Source organism: Herpailurus yagouaroundi, unplaced genomic scaffold (assembly GCF_014898765.1).
Source record: "Herpailurus yagouaroundi ecotype Mexico unplaced genomic scaffold, PumYag 188, whole genome shotgun sequence".
Classification (NCBI taxonomy): Eukaryota; Metazoa; Chordata; class Mammalia; order Carnivora; family Felidae; genus Herpailurus; species Herpailurus yagouaroundi.
In genome coordinates this window covers 39,899,952-39,919,315 of record NW_024412419.1, presented here as the reverse complement: position 1 = coordinate 39,919,315, position 19,364 = coordinate 39,899,952, and the positions used below count along the sequence as shown (strand labels likewise).

The window sequence follows — 19,364 nt, the reverse complement described above, 5'->3', positions numbered from 1 at the left end:
CCAAACTCAGTGTGGGGCCTGCTTAAGAATCTCTCCCTCTCTCTGCCCCTCTCCCCTGCTCGTTCTCTGTCTCCAAAAATAATTAAAATAATTTAAGAAACAGGAAAAAAAGATGTTTTGGTTTGCATTGCTTCTGAAAGAAAATTTTAATCATCCTTATCGTTTTGTTTTTTAATGTGATTTTTTTCTCGGACTGTCTTCTCTCTTGATTGTTAACTTTCAGTAATTTGAATATGACATGCTGTGGTATGTTTTTGTTTGTATTATCCTCGACACATGACACCACTTGATATTGTTCCACAGGTCACTGATGCTGTGTTCATACATATTTTCCTTTACTTTTTTTCCCTCTGTATTATAGTTTAGTTTGTACTACTTTCACTGATCTTATTTTTTATACTGTCTTATGTGCTTCTTTAACTCATGCAGTGAAGTTTTCATTTTATTTCAATTTATTTCTAAATCCTAGAAGTTCCATTTTATTCTTTTCTGTATCTTCTATTTATCCCATTATATCCATGTTTTCCTTTAAATTCCTTAACATATTTATAATAGCTGTTTAAATGCTTGTCTGCTTTTTCAACCACCCCTTTTTTTCTGGGTCTATTTGTATCACCTGATTTTTTTTTCCTGATTCTGAATCACACTTTACTGCTTCTTTCTAGTCATTTTTCATGGGATGTTGGGCACTCTAAATGTTTCATTTTAAGTGTCTGAATTTTTTGGTCTTTCTTTAAAGAGCATTCACCTTTATTGGCATTTAAGCTGTCTGCAGATCAGCTTTCAAGAACTTTTTTTCTGGTTTACTTTTGAGAGAAAGAGAGAGCGAGAAAGAAAGCAAGCGCACACATGAGCGGGGGAGGGCCCCAGAGAGAGGGAGACAGAGAATCCAAAACAGGCACTGCGCCATCAGCACAAAACCTGACATAGGGGATGAACCCATGAACCAAGAGTTCATGAGATCATGCCCTGAGCCAAAGTCGGATGCTCAACCAACTGAGCCACTCAGGTTTAGGCCCCAAGAGCTGTTTTTAAGCTTTGCTGGTGAGGGCTTATGGTTGCCTTTAATCTAGGCCTGCCTTAGCCTTAATATTAAGACGTGATCTTTCTGGGTTCTCTACTGAATGTCCAAGATGTTCAACAAAGTCTCTTTCCTGTGTCTTATCAGAACTCTACCATCTCTCAATTTTGTTAGCTCTAACAATTGTTTAGCTTATAGTGTATTTGTTTTGTCCCCAGTAATTGTTCTTTGCCTAGCTTCTTGAAATCTCATTCTAAGTATGCAGAGCTTAGAATTCAGCCAAAGACTCCATGGTACACTGTGTAGGCATTTAGAGCTTTCTCTGGGTACTGCCCCTCTCTCTGATATTTTGCCCCACAAATTCCAGTCACTACAGCCTCCCTGAACCCTGACCTCTGCCTCCTCAACCCCAAGACCACCATGCTCTGCTTAGAATTTCCTCCCATATGCTACAATCAGAAAGTTTCTCCAGGCTGAAAATCAGGACCATATTAAGACTCTCTTTGTGGGGCACCTGGGTAGGCTCAGTCGGTTGAGCATCTGACTCTTGACTTCAACTCAAGTTATGATCTCATGGTTCGTGCGATTGAGCCCCATGTTGGACTCTATGCTGACAGCATGGAGCCTACTTAGGATTTTGTCTCTCCCTCTGCCTCTCCCCACCGACCCAACTCTCTCAAAATAAATAAACAAACTTAAAAAAAAAAACAACTCTGTTTCCCTCTTCCTGGAAAAAAAAAAAAAAATCCTTTGCTGTCAGTTGTCCAAGGTTTGAAAACCGAAGTTTCACAGAATTTGTCCAGTTTTTTCCTTTATTTACGATGGAAGTGCAAATCTAAAATCACTACTCCATCATGCCTGGGAATAGAATTTCCTGTTCCAATTCCTTTCTTGAGGGAGTGATACTGGAATACACTGCTGGTATTTTCTCTAATTATGAAAGTGTTAAAAATCATAAAAGTTTTAAACATTACTATCTCTTTGCAAGTCACTTTAATTTTAAGCTGTACTTTACAACAACATTTAGAAATATATTTTCCTTGCGGGGCACCTGGGTGGCTTAGTAGGTTAAGTGTCTAACTTGGGCTCAGGTCACGATCTTGTGGTTCAGGAATTCAAGCCCCACATCAGGCTCTCTGCTGTCAGCACAGAGCCTGCTTCAGATCCTCTGTCCCCCTCTAAATCTCCCCTGCTGGTTCTCTCTCTTTCAAAATAAATAAGTACACTTTAAAAATATATTTAAAAAAAGAAAGAAATATATTTTCCTCGGGGTGCCCAAGCCTGGGTTGTTCGGTCAGTTGAGCATCCGACTCTTGATTTTGGCTCAGGTCAAACTCACAGTTTGTGAGTTCGAGCCCCACATCTGGCTCTCTGCTGTCAGCACAGAGCCTGCTTCAGATACTGTCTCCTGCTCTCTCTGCCCCTCCACTCCCACCCCGCCCCCTCAAAAATAAATATTAAAAAAACTTTTTTTAATGTATTTTTCTCAATTTATAGCTATGCTAAGATAAACAAAACAGTGATGAAAATGGAATTGCACTGCATTCCTTACCCAAAATTTAACATGAATTTCATAAGATCATTTCTTCATAGGTAAGATGAGGTTTCTTTACTTCCTTTTTACAATGGCTTAAAACACAACTGTTTCTTTTACAATTCTAGTGGCCAAAATTCTAAAATTAAAGTGTTGGAAGGACTGTGTTCTTCTGGAAGCTTCAAGGAATAATCAATTTCCTTGCCTTCTTTAGCTTCTAGAGGACAACTGCATGGCTCATGACCTCCTTCTCCATCTTCAAAGGACATTACCCTAACATCTGGTTCCATGGCCACATCTCCTTTTTTCTCACTTTTTCTCAACATCATATTTCCTTCTTGTAAGGCTCCTTGTGATTACACTGGACCCACCCAGACACCCAGGATAATCTCTCCACCTGATGATCCCTAATTTGATCACATCTGCAAAGTCCCTTTTGTCACATAAGTGACATATTTACAGATTCTTGAGATTCAAAAGTGGACATCTTTGGAAGGTCATTATTCTATCCATCACAGTATGTGAGCACCAGCTTTATTTCCAACACTAACCTAATCTCTAGGAAGTCAGAGATAATGAACATAGCCCCTTGAATAGCTAAATTGAAGGCCAGAGGAAAGACTTAGCTCTTACAAAATGTATATGCTTTTCTTACAATGATTAGAAAGCAAAATGATTAGGACAGCTATAAACAATTCATATAAGAATAAACTATGTCTTACAATAGGTAGATGCAGTTTATTTCTATGAACTAATACAAAATACACCAAAAGGGTAAGGAATAGGAGACATAAAATTATAATTTACCTCGTATTTGCCTGTCAACAACTCTCATTTCCTTTCTTATCTTCAATGACCATTCATTGACCTGGGAAAAATTTTAGAAAAGGAATTAAAACAAAAGCCAAAACTCCTAATTCACCAAATTTTAAAGAATTTTGTGTTAACTCTACATTTATTCCAGACACAAAATCAGTAAATTCGTTTTCAAACAAAAGCTTTAGGGCCAAATTCTATTTTTCTTCCATGTTTTTATTCACAGTACATAGAAGTCACAAGCTATTTAAAGATTCTTATCTGAATGCAGGCAGTAAGAAGCACTTTACAGAAGACCTCAGAGAGAGTTCAACACCCTGCAGGTACATCAACATTTTTCAAGAGGTGCACAGGCATAAATAGATAGGTTTTAAGGGCATCAGAAGATTTTCAACATCTAAACGTAACTATTTCAAAACTTGCTCTGCCTGTGTCACCTTTTCCTTCCCCTTTTTAACAATGTTTTTTTTCATTTTACAAACAACAGAAATTCCTCTGACCTATGTCTCTTATTACCATGATATATTTCCCTCAGAGGCAAAAACCTCTAAAGCACTAAACATAGGGCCAGCTGGAAATACTAGTGTAGGTATTGAGGAAACACTAAACTACTCTAATGACTATCAAATTCTTAAGCAACTGAAGTGTTTTCTAATTCTTCAGTTGCAAAAAAAATACGAAGGAAAATCTGAGTTGTCAGCTGATGAACCATTAAAACTAAATTTACATTACATCACTTTACGCTCTTTGGCATACGATAATTTCAAAGAACTCGGGAACAATGAAATAATAAAACTTCCATTACCATCTATTTATATTAACAATGTTTCTCAACATTAGAGTCTAATGAAACATAAAAGAGGGCTTTCTTCCGGTTGTGGCACCTTGTGATGAGGCTCTCTTGTCCATACTCCTAGCCAGTGCCGTCCAAAGGCTCTCTGCAGTTGGCACAGGTCTTTGGAGGCAGGAGGATGGTCACAGGTGTGGCACACTGCAATTGGGGTACCAGCCTCATTAGGTGAATGGGCGATCCCTGGAGATGGTCCAACTAGGCATGCTGCAACACAAGCTACTGAAACCTGCCCTGCTTCTGGGCAAGGAGCAACTCGCTGGCATGCACCTCTGTGTCTGTACAGAGGGTGGTGGTCACATGGCACAGATTCACACATTCGGTCCACCTCCAAGCCATGGTGGCCTAAGGAAAGACATCCTCATCTGGTGTGACTGGCCCCTACTGGTAGCTGACCTCCATCTCTGCCAATCCAAAACGTTTACCTGTGATCACTACCAGAAATCCAACCAATAAGCCCATGATAAGCATCAGGGTTCACCTTTATAATAAACAATGGCTGTGGGATTTTAAATTAAAAATAATAAATAAAATGGGAATAGAAATGATGCTGAACCATGCAGTATTCATCCATGGGCACATGAACTAAATGGCATTAAAAAAATCTATACAATTAAAAGATGTAGTTCCAATAAATTTCACTTTTTAATGATTTCATTAAAATCATTATTTAACAAAATCTGTACAAAATTTATTTTGCAACAACTATAATAACTCCAACCAAGAAGAAGAAAGTAAACAGTAAAGGACTTAAAACCATATGGATATAAACTTTTTAAAATTTTAACAGGTTTATAGGCATTTTTTAGGTAAAATTCACATTACAATTAGTCATTTCAAAATACACAATTCAGGGACACTTAGTGCCTTCACAATGTTTTCCAATCAACTCTCTCCAGTTTCAAAACTTTTTTAACATGTCAGAAGAATACACCATACCCTTTAAATGATCTCTCCCTATGTCCTCCTTCCCCATTCCCTGGCAACCACTAATTTGCTCTCTTTTGATCTGCTTATTTTTACTATTTCATATAAAAGGGATCACACAATATGTAGTCCTTTGTGCCTGGCTTCTTTCATTTAGTACAGTGTTTGGGGGTTTGAAGTATCAATACTTCAGTACTTTTCATGGCTGAGTAATATTCATCGTATGTATACACCACAACTTGTTCACTCATACATCCTTTGATGGATATCTGGGTTGTTTCTGTCTTTTAGTTACTGTGCTGCCATGAACATTCATATACAAGTATTTATTAGAATTCCTATTTTCAGTTCTTTGGAATATAGACCTAGGAGTAGAATTGCTGCATCATATGGTGATTCTATGTTTATCGTTTTTAGAAACTCCCCAACTATTTTAGAAAGAAGCTTCACCATTTTACATTCACTCCAGCAATGTTCAAGGGTTATTTCTCCACGTCCTCACCAACACTTGTTACCCTCCATTTTTTTTTTTTTATTACCGCCAATCTGTTGGACCTGCAGAAACAGTATCTCATTGTGGTTTTGATTTGCATTTCCTTAATGACCAGTGAAGTTAAGTATCTTTTCATGTGCTTGTTGGCCATTGGCGTATCTTCTTTGGAGAAACACCTATTCATGTCTTCTTTCCATTTTTTTAAGTTTAGCTGTCTTGTTGTTGCTGGTTGTATGAGTTCTTTTACATTCTGACAGTAGAACCTTATCAGATATGTCATTTACAAATATATTCTCCCATCCTATAGCTTACCTTTTCACTTTCTTGATAATGTCCTTTGATGCATGAAAGCTTTTAATTTTGATGAATTTCAATTTGTCTATTTTTGCTTTTGGTGCTTGTGCTTCTGGTGTCATAGCTGAAAATCCATTGCCAGATATAAGGTCATGAAGATTTATCCCTATGTTTTTATCTAAGAATTTTATGGTTTTCTAAGAGCTTTAACTTAATTTCTGTATATGGAATGATGTATGAGTTCAGCTTCATTTCTCTACTTGTGAATATCCATTTGTCCCAGCACCATTTGTTGAAAAGACTACCCACTATTAAATGGTCTTAGCACCCTTGCAGAAAATCAACTGGTCATACATGTATGGGCCTATGTGTCTATCCTTATACCAATACCACCCCGTTTACATTACTATAGCTTCATAGTAACTTCTGAAATCAGAAACTATGAATTCTCCAAATTTGTTTTTCTTTTTCAGTATTGTTTTGGCTATTCAGGGCCTGTTATATTACATATGAAATTTGAGAATCAACTTTTCCTTTTGAAATTTTGATAGGCATTGTATTGAATCTGCAGATTGCTTTGGGTGGTACTGCCATCTTAACAGCATTAAGTCTTGCAACCCATGATTCTGAAATTTCTTCCAGCAATATTTTGTAGTTTTCAGTGTATAAATATTTTGCTTCGTTGGTTAAACTTATTCCTCAATATTTTGTTCTTTTAGATACCTTTGTAAACAAATGTTTTTCTGTATTTCCTTTTAAGAGTTTTCATTGCAGGTGTAAAAACTACAACTAATTATTTTATAATTGTCCTGAAACCTGAAAATTTGCTGAATTCACTTAATAAGTATCTTGTACATGAGGATTCTTTGGGAGTTTTCTATGTATGGAACCATGCCATCTGCAAATATAGTTTTACTTCTTCCTTTTCAATGTGGGTATCTTTTATTTATTTTTCTTGCCTAAGTACTCTAGCTAAAACTTCTAGTACAATATTGAACAGTAGTGGCAAAAGCAGGTATCTTTATCTTGCTCCTAATCTTAGAAAAAAAGCTTTCAGTCTTTCACATTACTACATAGTTAGCTGTAGTTTTCCATAAATGCCCTTTATTTATCATGTTAAGAGAGCTCTCTTCTATTCCTAGTTTGCTGAGCATTTTTCTCATAAGAGGTATGTATGTATTTTGTTACAAGTATAATAGGATGACTGTTAAATTATTTCAAGCATAGAAGTATCACATTAGGAGAAATTCATGTGGTGAAAGTAGAATGGAAACAAATGGCAATTCTCTTTTGAAGAAGAAAGAGAATAATGAAAAAATGCCTGACTATAAATAAGAATGTGTGCATGTATGTTTCAAATGAATACTGATGGGGATCAAATTGCCGTGATGCTTTTAAAAGAGTGATATAACAATTTTACGGTATTTCAATATGCCAAAAATTACATCCTGTGCAACTTTACTTAAAATTGTAACAAATATTAAATATTGATTTATAACTGTCCAAAAGGGTACACAAGTTGTCAAAATTATTTTAAGAGATATAGGAAGAAATTTGAAGACACTCTTATAATCTAACCAGAACTTCAGAACCAGCAGGAAAGGAAACCCAAGACTCATACATTCATTCAAACGTTTACTGAGTACCTGCTCAATGTGCTAGCGATATAGCAGGAGACAACGACTCCACCTTATGAACTTACATTCTAATAAAGAAAAGGACAGTAAGCAAATAAACAAGTAAATACTCTGTCACAAAACGAGTGCTACAGAGAAAATGAAGCAAGGAAAATAGGATGAGAGCAGTGGCGGGGGAGATTTGCTATTTTTTATAGGGTGATGGAAGAAAGCTCAACTACTAAGGTGACTTTTGAGCAGAGACCTCAAAAAGTTTGTAAGGGAACCATGTGAGTATCCACTATGGTGGACTGGGGAGGAGGGGAGGAGAAAGGGGCTGTAACATTTTACTCAGCAAAAACAAAAACCACTAAAGGACCTAGGCAAAACAGTGTCCTTTTCTATAGACTAAGGGGACGGAGTACAAAAATAAATGTGGTTAAATAATGTTTGTCTGAACTGGCAACATTGATGGGTAAAGCTATTTGATTCAAGTTGCGAGAAAAAAAACATTTACGTCTATTATATTATAGCAATGAGTTTTGTAAGGCAGCAAGTTATTCCTAATCTGGTGCTAAACATAAATTTTAGATTTTTATTTTCATGGGTCAAATATTGATTAGTTCCTATTATTTCTGCTTTCAACTGCTAATTCCTGAGGATAGCCAATCAAGTGGAAGCAATGCACCCATGAAGAGTACCAACTTGTAGCAGTTACTAAAATTCCAGGAACCACAACTACGATAGGTTTCACAATTCAAATTTAAGCCTTAAAATGAGGCAGAATGGGGGCGCCTGGGTGGCGCAGTCGGTTGGGCGTCCGACTTCAGCCAGGTCACGATCTCGCGGTCCGGGAGTTCGAGCCCTGCCTCAGGCTCTGGCCTGATGGCTCAGAGCCTGGAGCCTGTTTCCGATTCTGTGTCTCCCTCTCTCTCTGCCCCTCCCCCATTCATGCTCTGTCTCTCTGTGTCCCAAAAATAAATAAACGTTGAAAAAAAAAAATGAGGCAGAATGAACCAGTGCAGTGATTTTTAAACTTATTTTTAGAGCAAAATCTTTCAAATAAATCTAACATATAACTTCACAAATACAAGAAGTATGCCAACACACACACTTATCATATAGGATCACATTCAAAATTTGTACTACTATGAAGTAAGTAAATGAGAACAGCTTATCTGTATTGATGAAAGACAAAACTTTAAATTAGTTGTTACAGTGTTATAACAACCTTAGCATCCAATTTATTTCCAGATTTTGCTTACATGTCCAGTATTGAGAAAAAAATTTTTTAATGTTTACTTATTTTTGAGACACACACACACACACACACACACACACACACACACAGAGTGTGAGAGGGGGAGGGGCAGAGAGAGAGAGGAAGACAAAATCCGACGCAGGCTCCAGGCTTTGAGCTGTCAGCACAGAGCCCAACATGGGACAGAGCCCAACATGGGACACAGAGCCCAGGAGATCATGACCTGAGCCAAACTTGGGCACTTAAACCACTGAGCCACCCAGGTGTCCCAGAGAAAATTCTAATTCAAAAAGATAAGAAGCTATCAACTTATTACTACAGCTATTTACAGTTTATCTTTCAACTGAAGCTTATCCAATGCTTAAATAAATCCAGAAGCTTAAAATAAAAGTCATTAAAAACTGGTTGTTTCAAACTTTCTCATTATATAAATGTTTAACTGCTCATATTCCTTAAGGGGTGAGTTCTCAAATCTACTACAATACATGGCAATGGTGAAACATCTTTTGTAAAAATCCAGTTACATTGTTTATAGTAGCAAAAGACTAGAAATAACTAAATGTATATCAAAAGAACACTAGTTAGTTCTATTAGTTAAAGAATTTCACGAATGGATATTATGTTCTAACTAAACAGAAAAAGGCAATGCAATGAGGACTACCCATGCAATTAATTCTCAAAATATAAATGAAAACGGAAAAGTAAAGGACATTTATAGTATGACATTATATACGTTAGAGAAATAAGGGTAAAGAGAGGGAGAGGAGAAAGGAGAGAATGAAGGAACAGAGAAAGGGGAGAAAAGAGAGAGAGAAAAGGAGAGGATAGAAATATTTATATGTCCATACATTACAGAATAACAATGGGAGAATCCATAAGAAATTAAACTGCTGTTTCAAAGATGGAAACCGAACAATTTGCTGCCTTTTGAATTTTTTATTATGTACAAATATAACCTATTTCAAGAAATATTTTTTAAAAACAAAAGGTAATAAAAAGAATTGTGGAAAACATCGAGTTCTGAATGGGAAGAATACTGTTAAAATGTCCATACTACCCAAAGCAATTTGCACATTCAGTGCAATCCCTATAGAAATACCAACAGCATTTTTCACAGAACTAGAACAACTAATACTAAAATTTGTCTGCAACCACAAAAGACCCTGAACAGCCAAAGCAAACTTGAGACAGAAGAAAGCTGGAGGTATCATGATCCCAGATTTCAAGACATACCACAAAGCTATAGTAACAAAACAGTTTGGGAACTGGTAGAAAAACAGACACATAGATCAGGAGAACAAAAGTGAGAGGCCAAAAACAAACCCATACATGTATCATCAGTTAATCTATGACAAAGGAGACGAGAATAGACAATGGAGAAAAGACAGTCTCTTCAATAAATGGTGTTGGGGAAAACAGACAGCTACACGCCAAAGAATGAAGCCAAACCACTTCTTTACACCTTACACAAAAATAAACCCAAAATGGATTCAAGACCTAAATGTGAGACCTAAAGCCATAAAACTCCTAAAAGAAAATTTTAGGCAGTAATCTGTTGAACATCAAATATCACAATATTTTTCTCAGGCAAGTGAAACAGAAGCAAAAATAAACAATTAGGACTATATGGAACTAAAAAGCTTTTGCACGATGAAGGAAACCATCAATAAAACAGAAAGGCAACAAACAGAGGGAGAAAATATTTGCAAAAGATGTATCCAATAAGGGGTTAGTATTCAAAATATATAAGGAACTCCCATAACTCAACACCAGAAAATCAATCTGATTAACAGATGGGCAGATGACCTAAATATCTTCCAAAGAAGATACACAGACATCCAACAGACACATGAAAAGATGCTCAACATGACTAATCATTAGGGAAATGCAAATCAAAAACCACAGTAAGCTATCACCTCACACTAGTCAGACTGGCTAACATCAAAAAGACAAGAAATAAGTGTTGGTGAGGATATGGAGAAAAGGAAGTCCTCATGCATTCTGGTGGGAACGTAAATTGGTGCAACCCCTAGGGAAAACAGTATGGAAGTTCCTCAAAAAATTAAAAATTAAGCTACCATACGATCCAGTAATTCTACTTCCGGATATTTACACATAGAAAACAAAAACCCTAATTCAGAAAGATATATACACCCCATGTTTATTGCAGCTCTCTTTACAACAGTGAAAACATGGAAGCAACCTAAGTGTCCATCTATAGATAAACAGATAAAGGTGGGGCACATATACACAAATGGACTGTTACTCAGCTGTAAAGAGGAATGAAATCTTGCCATTTGTGGCCACACAGATGGACCTAGAGCGTATTCTGCTAAATAAAATAAGCCAAAGAAAAGCAAACATCACAAGATTTCATTTCTATGCAGAATCTAAAAACTGAAACAAACAAAAAAAGACAGAAACAGACTCATAGAGTACTGGTGGTTGCCAAACAGGAGAGGAATGGAAGAAGGATGGGCAAATTAGGTGAAGGGGATTAAGAGGTACGTACTTCTGGTTATAAAATAAATCATGGAGATGAAAAGTTTGACATAGACAATTTAGTCAATAGTACTGTAATACATTTATCATGGATATTCATAATGTATATGATCACTGAATCTTTATGTTGTATACCTGAAATTAATTTAATATTCTATGTCAACTTTATTTCAGTTAAAATTTTAAAATGTAAGACTATTTTATGAATTTTTTTAAAAACCCAGTTTATAAGTGCTTTAAATCATCTTTGGAAGAAGTATTTTTAAATCCTTTCTATTTTTTAATTTTAGAGACAGAGCACACAAGTGGGAGAGGGGGACAGAGGAAGAGAGAGAGAGTCTTTAAGCAGGCTCCACACTCAGAGCAGAGCCCAACACGGGGCTCCAATCCCACAACCCTGGGATCATGACCTGAAATCTAGAGTTGGATGCTCAAGTAACTGAGCCACACAGGCACCCCAGAAATACTTTTAAATTCTATCCCATAATATTAGGAACACTTATTATTTTTTTAAATTGTTTTATTTTATTTTTTTAAAGATTTTATTTTTAAGTAATCTCTACACCCAACGTGGGACTCAAACTTACAACCCCAAGATCAAGAGTCTCATGCTCCATTGACTGAGCCAGTCGGCACCCCTTTTTAATTGTTTTAGATGCCACACTCCCTTCTCTGTTATACAATCACCCAAAACTTCAAAATAGTTACAAAAACCCAGATTTTGTTTCAGTTTCATAACTGACATTTAATCAGCATCTTCTAAAATAAATGAAAAATGTATGGCAAATGATTACTGAAAACTAAAGTCAATCTGTCTTCATTACAGGAAAAATAGTAACTAATGAATTACCTATACTTATTTCCAAACCAGAGTAAATTAAAGTCACAAGTTTTCTAACAGCAAAAATACATATTCATCTCTCAAAAAGGCTTCAATAAGTCATACATTCCACTGTAAGGACCAATATATGGCATATTTAGGGTAGTAACAGGAAAACAATATCACAAAAGAAAAATGTGCAAATGGATGCAAAATAGAGAAGGATATAATACACACTGGTTGAAAAAAATGTAAACAAAGGCACTTAAGAAATGGGTCTAATTTAATGGGGGCACTTTCCAAAAAGAATTTGAGACTTCCATCTCTGCTGAGATACTGAAAGCTGGGAAGACTCTCAATAAGACAGTAAGACAAAGCTGGATGAACTACAAAATAACTTTTCCTGAACTTGCCAAAAAATAGGTTACAAGGTAACGAAGTAATATGAAATATAAACAAACTCACTTCCAAGAAGAGAGGGAACACTGAACACTAAACCAGCTGTGACACAGCATGGGATGGCAGGTACTTTATGAGCAATTAAGGAAAACCTGGTTAAAGTTTTTAATAAATTGATGAAGTCCAAGAATGGGTTAGTGGAGAGCACAGAACCTCAGGAACCACAGGCACAATGGGCACTCACATCCACTTTCAGTCTCAATTAAATATGGTAGAAAAATGTTGAAACATATACAAAGAATGTCTTAACTGGCTCATCAAACACAGCTGAGGAAAGAATCAACAAACCTAAAGTCAATAAAAGTTACCCAAACTAAAAAACAGAATAAAATAAGACAAAGTATTCAGGAACTACGAGACACAACAAATGGTCTAACAGATGTATAATTGGTATTCCAGCAGGAAGTGAGAAGGAAAACAAAGTATTTAAGGACAGAATGGCTGAAATTTTTCCAAAAATAATGAAAAGTATCAAACCACAGATCTAAGAAGCTTAGAGAATCCAAAGCCATGGAGACACCAAAAATAAACAAAATAACAGAATGTAACACTACACCACACACCTAAACACGTTATATTTAAAATTTTTGTTTATTTATTCTTGAGAGATAGAGAGAGACACAGCATGAGCAGGGGAGAGGGAGAGGGAGGGGGAGACACAGAATTCGAAGCAGGCTCCAGGCTCTAAGCTGTCAGCACAGAGCCTGATGCAGGGCTCAAACCCATGAACCACGGGATCATGACCTGAGCCACGGGATCATGACCTGAGCCGAAGCTGGACACGTGACCGATTGAGCCACCCAGGTGCCCCTACACACATTATATTTAAAATGCTGAAAATCAGAGATAAATATCTTAAAACCAGCTATGGAGAAAAAATACACATTAATCATAATCACAAAGGACCAAAAAATAATAATTACATCAGACTTCTCAAAAGAAACTATGCAAATCAGAAGACAATGGAGCGTCTTTAAAATGCTGAAAGAAAAAATTAATCTCAATCCCAAATTCTATGAGTGAAAAGTAGCACTTAAAAGTGGAGAAAAATTTCAGATTCAGCTCTGACTGAATATATAAAGAGCTCAGAAGTCATCTTGTCCTATAACAAAAAAAAAAAAAAAAAGAGTGAAAAGAAAAGAAAATTAAAGAAAAGAAAAGAGAAGAAAAGAAAATTTACAGGGCAAACTATTAACCAAACTACAGGGCAAATGTGGAAAGAGAGGTGAATACAGAAAATCACAGTTGAGACATGCTTGCCTGGAACACTGGAAGGAACATTTAAATGGTAATTTTGACTAGTTGCTGCAGGATCGGTATAAAGTATCATGAGAATGAAACTCCTAGAGGACACCACTATTGCATGGGTTTTACCTCCAGAAGCTTTTCATTTTGAAAAGGCAAGAAAGATCCCCCTTGTGTTTCTGACAGAGGGAGGAGGAAAGTAACCACTCTGAAATATGCACAGACTGCCTTCCATAACAAAGGCCTATTCTTCGATAAAATAAACCTTACTAGAGCCTTTTTCCACTTTGGAAAAGGGCATGTACCAGACTGCTCTTTTTTAAATCTTCTCTTGTCACCAGAAGTGGGCAAAAAATTAAGAAATACTTGCAAATGTCATAGTCCAGGGACACAGGCCACAAAAACACTTAATAAGATTATAGAATGCTCCAGTCCCCCACATCTTACCATCACACCAATAGTAGAACAATAAACTAGAGCTAAAAGAGATGCAAGGTAAGTTTTGTCCGTCTATCTAAGGAGGAGTTTTTTTGGATGTCCAAGATAACAAGGAGATAAAAACAGGCACACTAGAATAACTTTAAGCCTATGGCACCTATAGCTCCAGAAAAATATTAACAAAGCCAAACTCCTAGCCTAATTAGCATAAAACCTCATACTGAAGACCAATTCACCCTAGTTCTTAATGCTTCATGTATCATGTCCAGTTTTCAACATAAAATTACAAGGCATTCTAAACGGCAAGAAAAAGCAGTCTGAAGAGACCAAGCAAGAATCAGAACCAGGACTAGATATGACATAAAGATTGACATGTTTGTTGGGGCTCCTGGGTGGCTCAGTCAGTTAAGCGTCCGACTTCGGCTCAGGTCATGATCTCACAGGTCGTGAGTTCGAGCCCCATGTCGGGCTTTGTGCTGACAGCTCAGAGCCTGGAGCCTGCTTCACATTCTGTGTCTCCCTCTCTCTCTGCCCCTTCCCTGCTCATGCTCTGTCTCTCTCTGTCTCAAAAATAAATAAACATTTTTTAAAAAATTAAAAAAAAAAAGATTGACATGTTTTGGCTCTTGTAAAAAAAAAAGAAAAAAAGTAGACATTATCCAAGAAGAGATGAATAATGTAAGCAAGTACAGGGAATGGAAACACTAAGAATCAAAAGGAAATGCTAGAAATATAAAACATAATATTCTAACAGAATGAAAAATACCTTTGATAGGTCTATCAGTAGACAGGACACAGCCAAGGAATGAATGAATGAATTTGAGCCACTGAATAGAAACTTCCCAAATTGAGGGCTGGGGCGCCTGGGTGGCACAGTCGGTTAAGCGTCCAACTTCAGCCAGGTCACGATCTCGCGGTCCGTGAGTTCGAGCCCCGCGTCAGGCTCTGAGCTGATGGCTCAGAGCCTGGAGCCTGTTTCCGATTCTGTGTCTCCCTCTCTCTCTGCCCCTCCCCCGTTCATGCTCTGTCTCTCTCTGTCCCAAAAATAAATAAAAAACGTTGAAAAAATAAATAAATAAATAAAAATAAAAAAAAAAGAAACTTCCCAAATTGAAATTTAAAAAGAAAAAGATGAAAACAAAAAGAAAAAAAATGACTAAGAACTATGGGATGGTTTCAAAAGATGTTAACATACACATAACTGGAATACCTGAAAGAGATAAAAGAGGAAACCGAACAGAAAAAATACTGGAAATAATTATTATTGAGAACTTTCCAAAATTAATGACAGACACCAAACCAAAGATCCAGGAAGTAAAGGGAACAAAGTAGAATAACAATCCAAAAAATGACAACTAGTGATATCATATTCAAACTGAGACACCAAAGCAAAGAGAAAATCTTGGAAGAAGATAGAGCAAAAAAGCACTTTACCTACAGGGGAACAAGGGTATGAATTACAAATGACTTCTTGTTAGAAACTATGCAAGCACTAAGAGAGTGGACATATTTAAGGTGTTGGGGAAAAAAATCACCAACCTAGAATTCTATGTCCAACAAAATTATCTATCAAAAGAGGAGAAATAAAGACTCTCAAACAAAATTGAGGGAATTCATCATAGCAGATCTGGCCTACCAGAAATGTTTAAACAAAGTTCCTCAGGGAGAATAAAAATTATATAGTTAGAAACTTGCATCTATATAAAGAGTATCAGAGAAAAAAATAAGTGAAGCCAAAATTTTTACTTTTCTTATTCTTAAATGATTTAAAAGATAACTGTTCAATAACAGCAAATGTCGGGGCGCCTGGGTGGCTCAGTTGGTTAAGTGTCCAACTCCAGCTCAGGTCATGATCTCGCGGTTTGAGAGTTCAGGCCCCACACCAGGCTCTGCGCTGACAGCTCAGAGCCTGGAGCCTGCTTCAGATTCTGTGTCTCCCTCTCTCTCTCTGCCCCTCCTCTGCTCATGCTCTATTTCTCTGTCAAAAATAAGTAAACATTTAAAAATTAAAAACAATATTAGCAAATGTGTATTGGATGAAGATAGCATATGGATAAGTGAAATGAGTGAGAACAACGTCATATTGGACAGGAGAGAGGAACTGGGAATACACTGCTAGAAAGTTACCTGAATTACATGTGAAACAGTATGTTATTAGAAGTTAAGTTAGTTTGGGGCATCTGGGTGGCTCAGTGAGTTAAGCATCCCACTTCAGCTCAGGTCATGATCTCACAGTTTGTGAGTTCGAGGCCCACGTCAGGCTCTGTGCTGACAGCTCAGAGCCTGGAGCCTGCTTCAGATTCTGTGTTTCCCTCTCTCTCTCTGCCTGTGCCCTGTTCACACTCTGTATGTCTCTCTCTCAAAAACAAATAAACATTAAAAAAAAAAAAGTTAAGCTCGTTAATTACAAATGTATATTTCAAATCTGGGATAACCACTAAAATGTTTTTAAAAATTTGTAATTGATATGCAAAAATATGAGATAAAATGAATCATATAAAATCCCCAACTAAAATCACACAAGACAAAAAAAAATTTTTTTAAGATGGGAAAAAAATAACAAAGAAGTATGACAGACACCAGTTACAACACTGTAGACATTAATGCAGCTATATCAATCATTACTTTAAATGTGAATGGTCGGGGCGCCTGGGTGGCGCAGTCGGTTAAGCGTCCGACTTCAGCCAGGTCACGATCTCGCAGTCTGTGAGTTCGAGCCCCGCGTCAGGCTCTGGGCTGATGGTTCAGAGCCTGGAGCCTGTTTCCGATTCTGTGTCTCCCTCTCTCTCTGCCCCTCCCCCATTCATGCTCTGTCTCTCTCTGTCCCAAAAATAAATAAACGTTTAAAAAAAAAAATGTGAATGGTCAAGGGGCACCAATGGTCTAGGTGGCTCAGTCAGTTAAAAACACCTGACTCTTGATCTCAGCTTAAGTCTTGATCTCAGGGTTGTGAGTTCAAGCCCTGCAATGGGCTTCATTTAAAAAAAAAAAAAATGTGAATGGTCTAAAAAACCAACTAAAAGACAGCATGTGGTGGTGGGGTGGGGGGAGATAAAAAGCAAGACTCAACTGGGGCACCTGGGTGGCTCAATTGGTTAAGCAGCCGACTTTGGCTCAGGTCATGGTCTCACAGTTCCTGAGTTCAAGCCTCACATCAGGCTCTGTGCTGACAGCTCAGAGCCTGGAGCCTGCTTTGGATTATGTATCTCCCTCTCTCCCTGCCTCTCTCCTTCTCACACTCTGTCTCTTTCTCTAAAATAAATAAATATTAAAAAAAAAAAAGGAAGACTCAACTATATGTTGCCTACCAAAAACCCACTTAAATATAAAGACTAAGAGTAAAGGTAAAGGCATACAGAGATATATCATGCAAACATGATTTCTTCTTTCAAAAGCAAGCTCTGCTCCTACCTCCAGCATATAACACAAATCAAAGACTTAGCTATAGGTTATAAATCTGTCAAAACTCTTGAAAGTATCAGATTTGGCAATGGATAATTAGAAATGTCCTAAAAGAATGAATAGAGAAAAATACATAAACTGAACCTCATCAAAATTAAAAACAACTGTGCATCAAAGGATATTATCAAGAAAGTAAAAAAAAAAATAACCTATAAAATGAGAAAAAATATTTTCAAATCCTGTACCTGATAAGAGCTTACTATAAGTATATAATGAACTCATACAACTCAACAACAAAAAGTCAGCCCAATTAAAAATGTGCAAAGGACATAAACAGGCATTTCTCCAAAGGAGATATCAAATGGCCAACAAGCACATGAAAAGATATTCAACTTCATTGGTCATTAAGGCAATGCAAATCAAAACAATGAGGTACCACTCTGCACCCAGCAGATTGGCTATCAAAAAAATTTTTTTAATTGTTGGGAAGGATGCAGAGAAACAGTACACTTGTACATTGCTGATGGGAACGTAAAATGGTGAAGCCACGGTAAAAACAAAAACAAAAAAAACAGTTTTGGAGTTTCTCAAAAAGGTAAATAAAGAATTACCATATGACCCAACAATTCTACTCCTAGGTATATAGCCCCCTCCCAAAACAAACCCCTGAAAATAGGTACTCAAACATTTAAGGAAGAAATGAAAACAATTTTCAAGAATAAAATCTTCAAGAAAACATATGAGGGAACACTTCTTAACTCATTCTATGACAGCATTAATCTAATACCAAACCCAGATAAAGACACTACTAGGAAGGAAAACTACAGAGCAGTAGCTGTCATGAACACAGATGCAAAAGCCCTGTATAAAATGTTAGCAAATTGAATGCAAAAATATATGAAAAGAATTATAAACCATGACCAACTGGAATTTATTCCAGATATGGAAGGCTGGTTCAAGATTCAACAATCGATTACTGTAACCCACATCAGTAAGCTAAATAAGAAAAATCATGTGAATCGACACAGAAAACACATTTGACAAGATCCAACACCTACTCACCATAAAAACTCTCAGCAAACCTGAATAAAGAAAGGGAAACTCTTAACATTTTTTTAAAAATCTGCAACCTCCCCCCCCACTATACCTAAAATCATAATTAATGGTAAGAATTTAGAAGCTTTCATGCGAAGATTGGGAACACAGGAAGGATATTTCTCTCTACTCCTACTCAATACTGTAATGAAGTCCTAGCTAATACGACATGAAAAAAGGTATATAGAATGGGAAGAAAGCAATTAAACTGTGTGTGTGTGCACGCACAGGCGCACAGAAAACATGATTTTTTTCTATGTTAAAAACAAAAAAATCCCAAAGAATCAATTAAAAAAATCTCCTGGTACTAACAAGCAAGTATAGCAAAGTTGTAAGACAGAATGTTAACATACAAAAGTTAACTGCTTTCTCATATACCAGTAATAACTGGAATCTGAAATTTGAAAAAAAAAAAACTTTTACAGTAGCACCAAAAAAAAAAAAAAAAAAAAACCACTCAAGTATAAATCAAATAATATGTATTAGATCTACTGGAAAACTACAAACCACCGATGAAAGAAATAAAGGAAGATATAAATAAATGGAGAGATAGTCCAAGTTCATGGATTGGAAGATAACATTAAAAGACAT

The 19,364-nt window shown here is 36.6% G+C and overlaps 1 protein-coding gene across 2 annotated transcripts in view; it reads right to left on the bottom strand.

The window, feature by feature from the left end:
* LOC121044493 (E3 ubiquitin-protein ligase RNF103) overlaps positions 1-19,364 on the bottom strand; it is a 110,889-nt gene that overhangs the window by 31,452 nt on the left and 60,073 nt on the right. For both annotated transcript variants that reach the window (XM_040496842.1, XM_040496840.1), the window contains one exon: positions 3,363-3,423. In XM_040496842.1, coding sequence (XP_040352776.1) covers positions 3,363-3,423 — 61 coding nt within the window. The remainder of the gene's footprint in view (positions 1-3,362; positions 3,424-19,364) is intronic.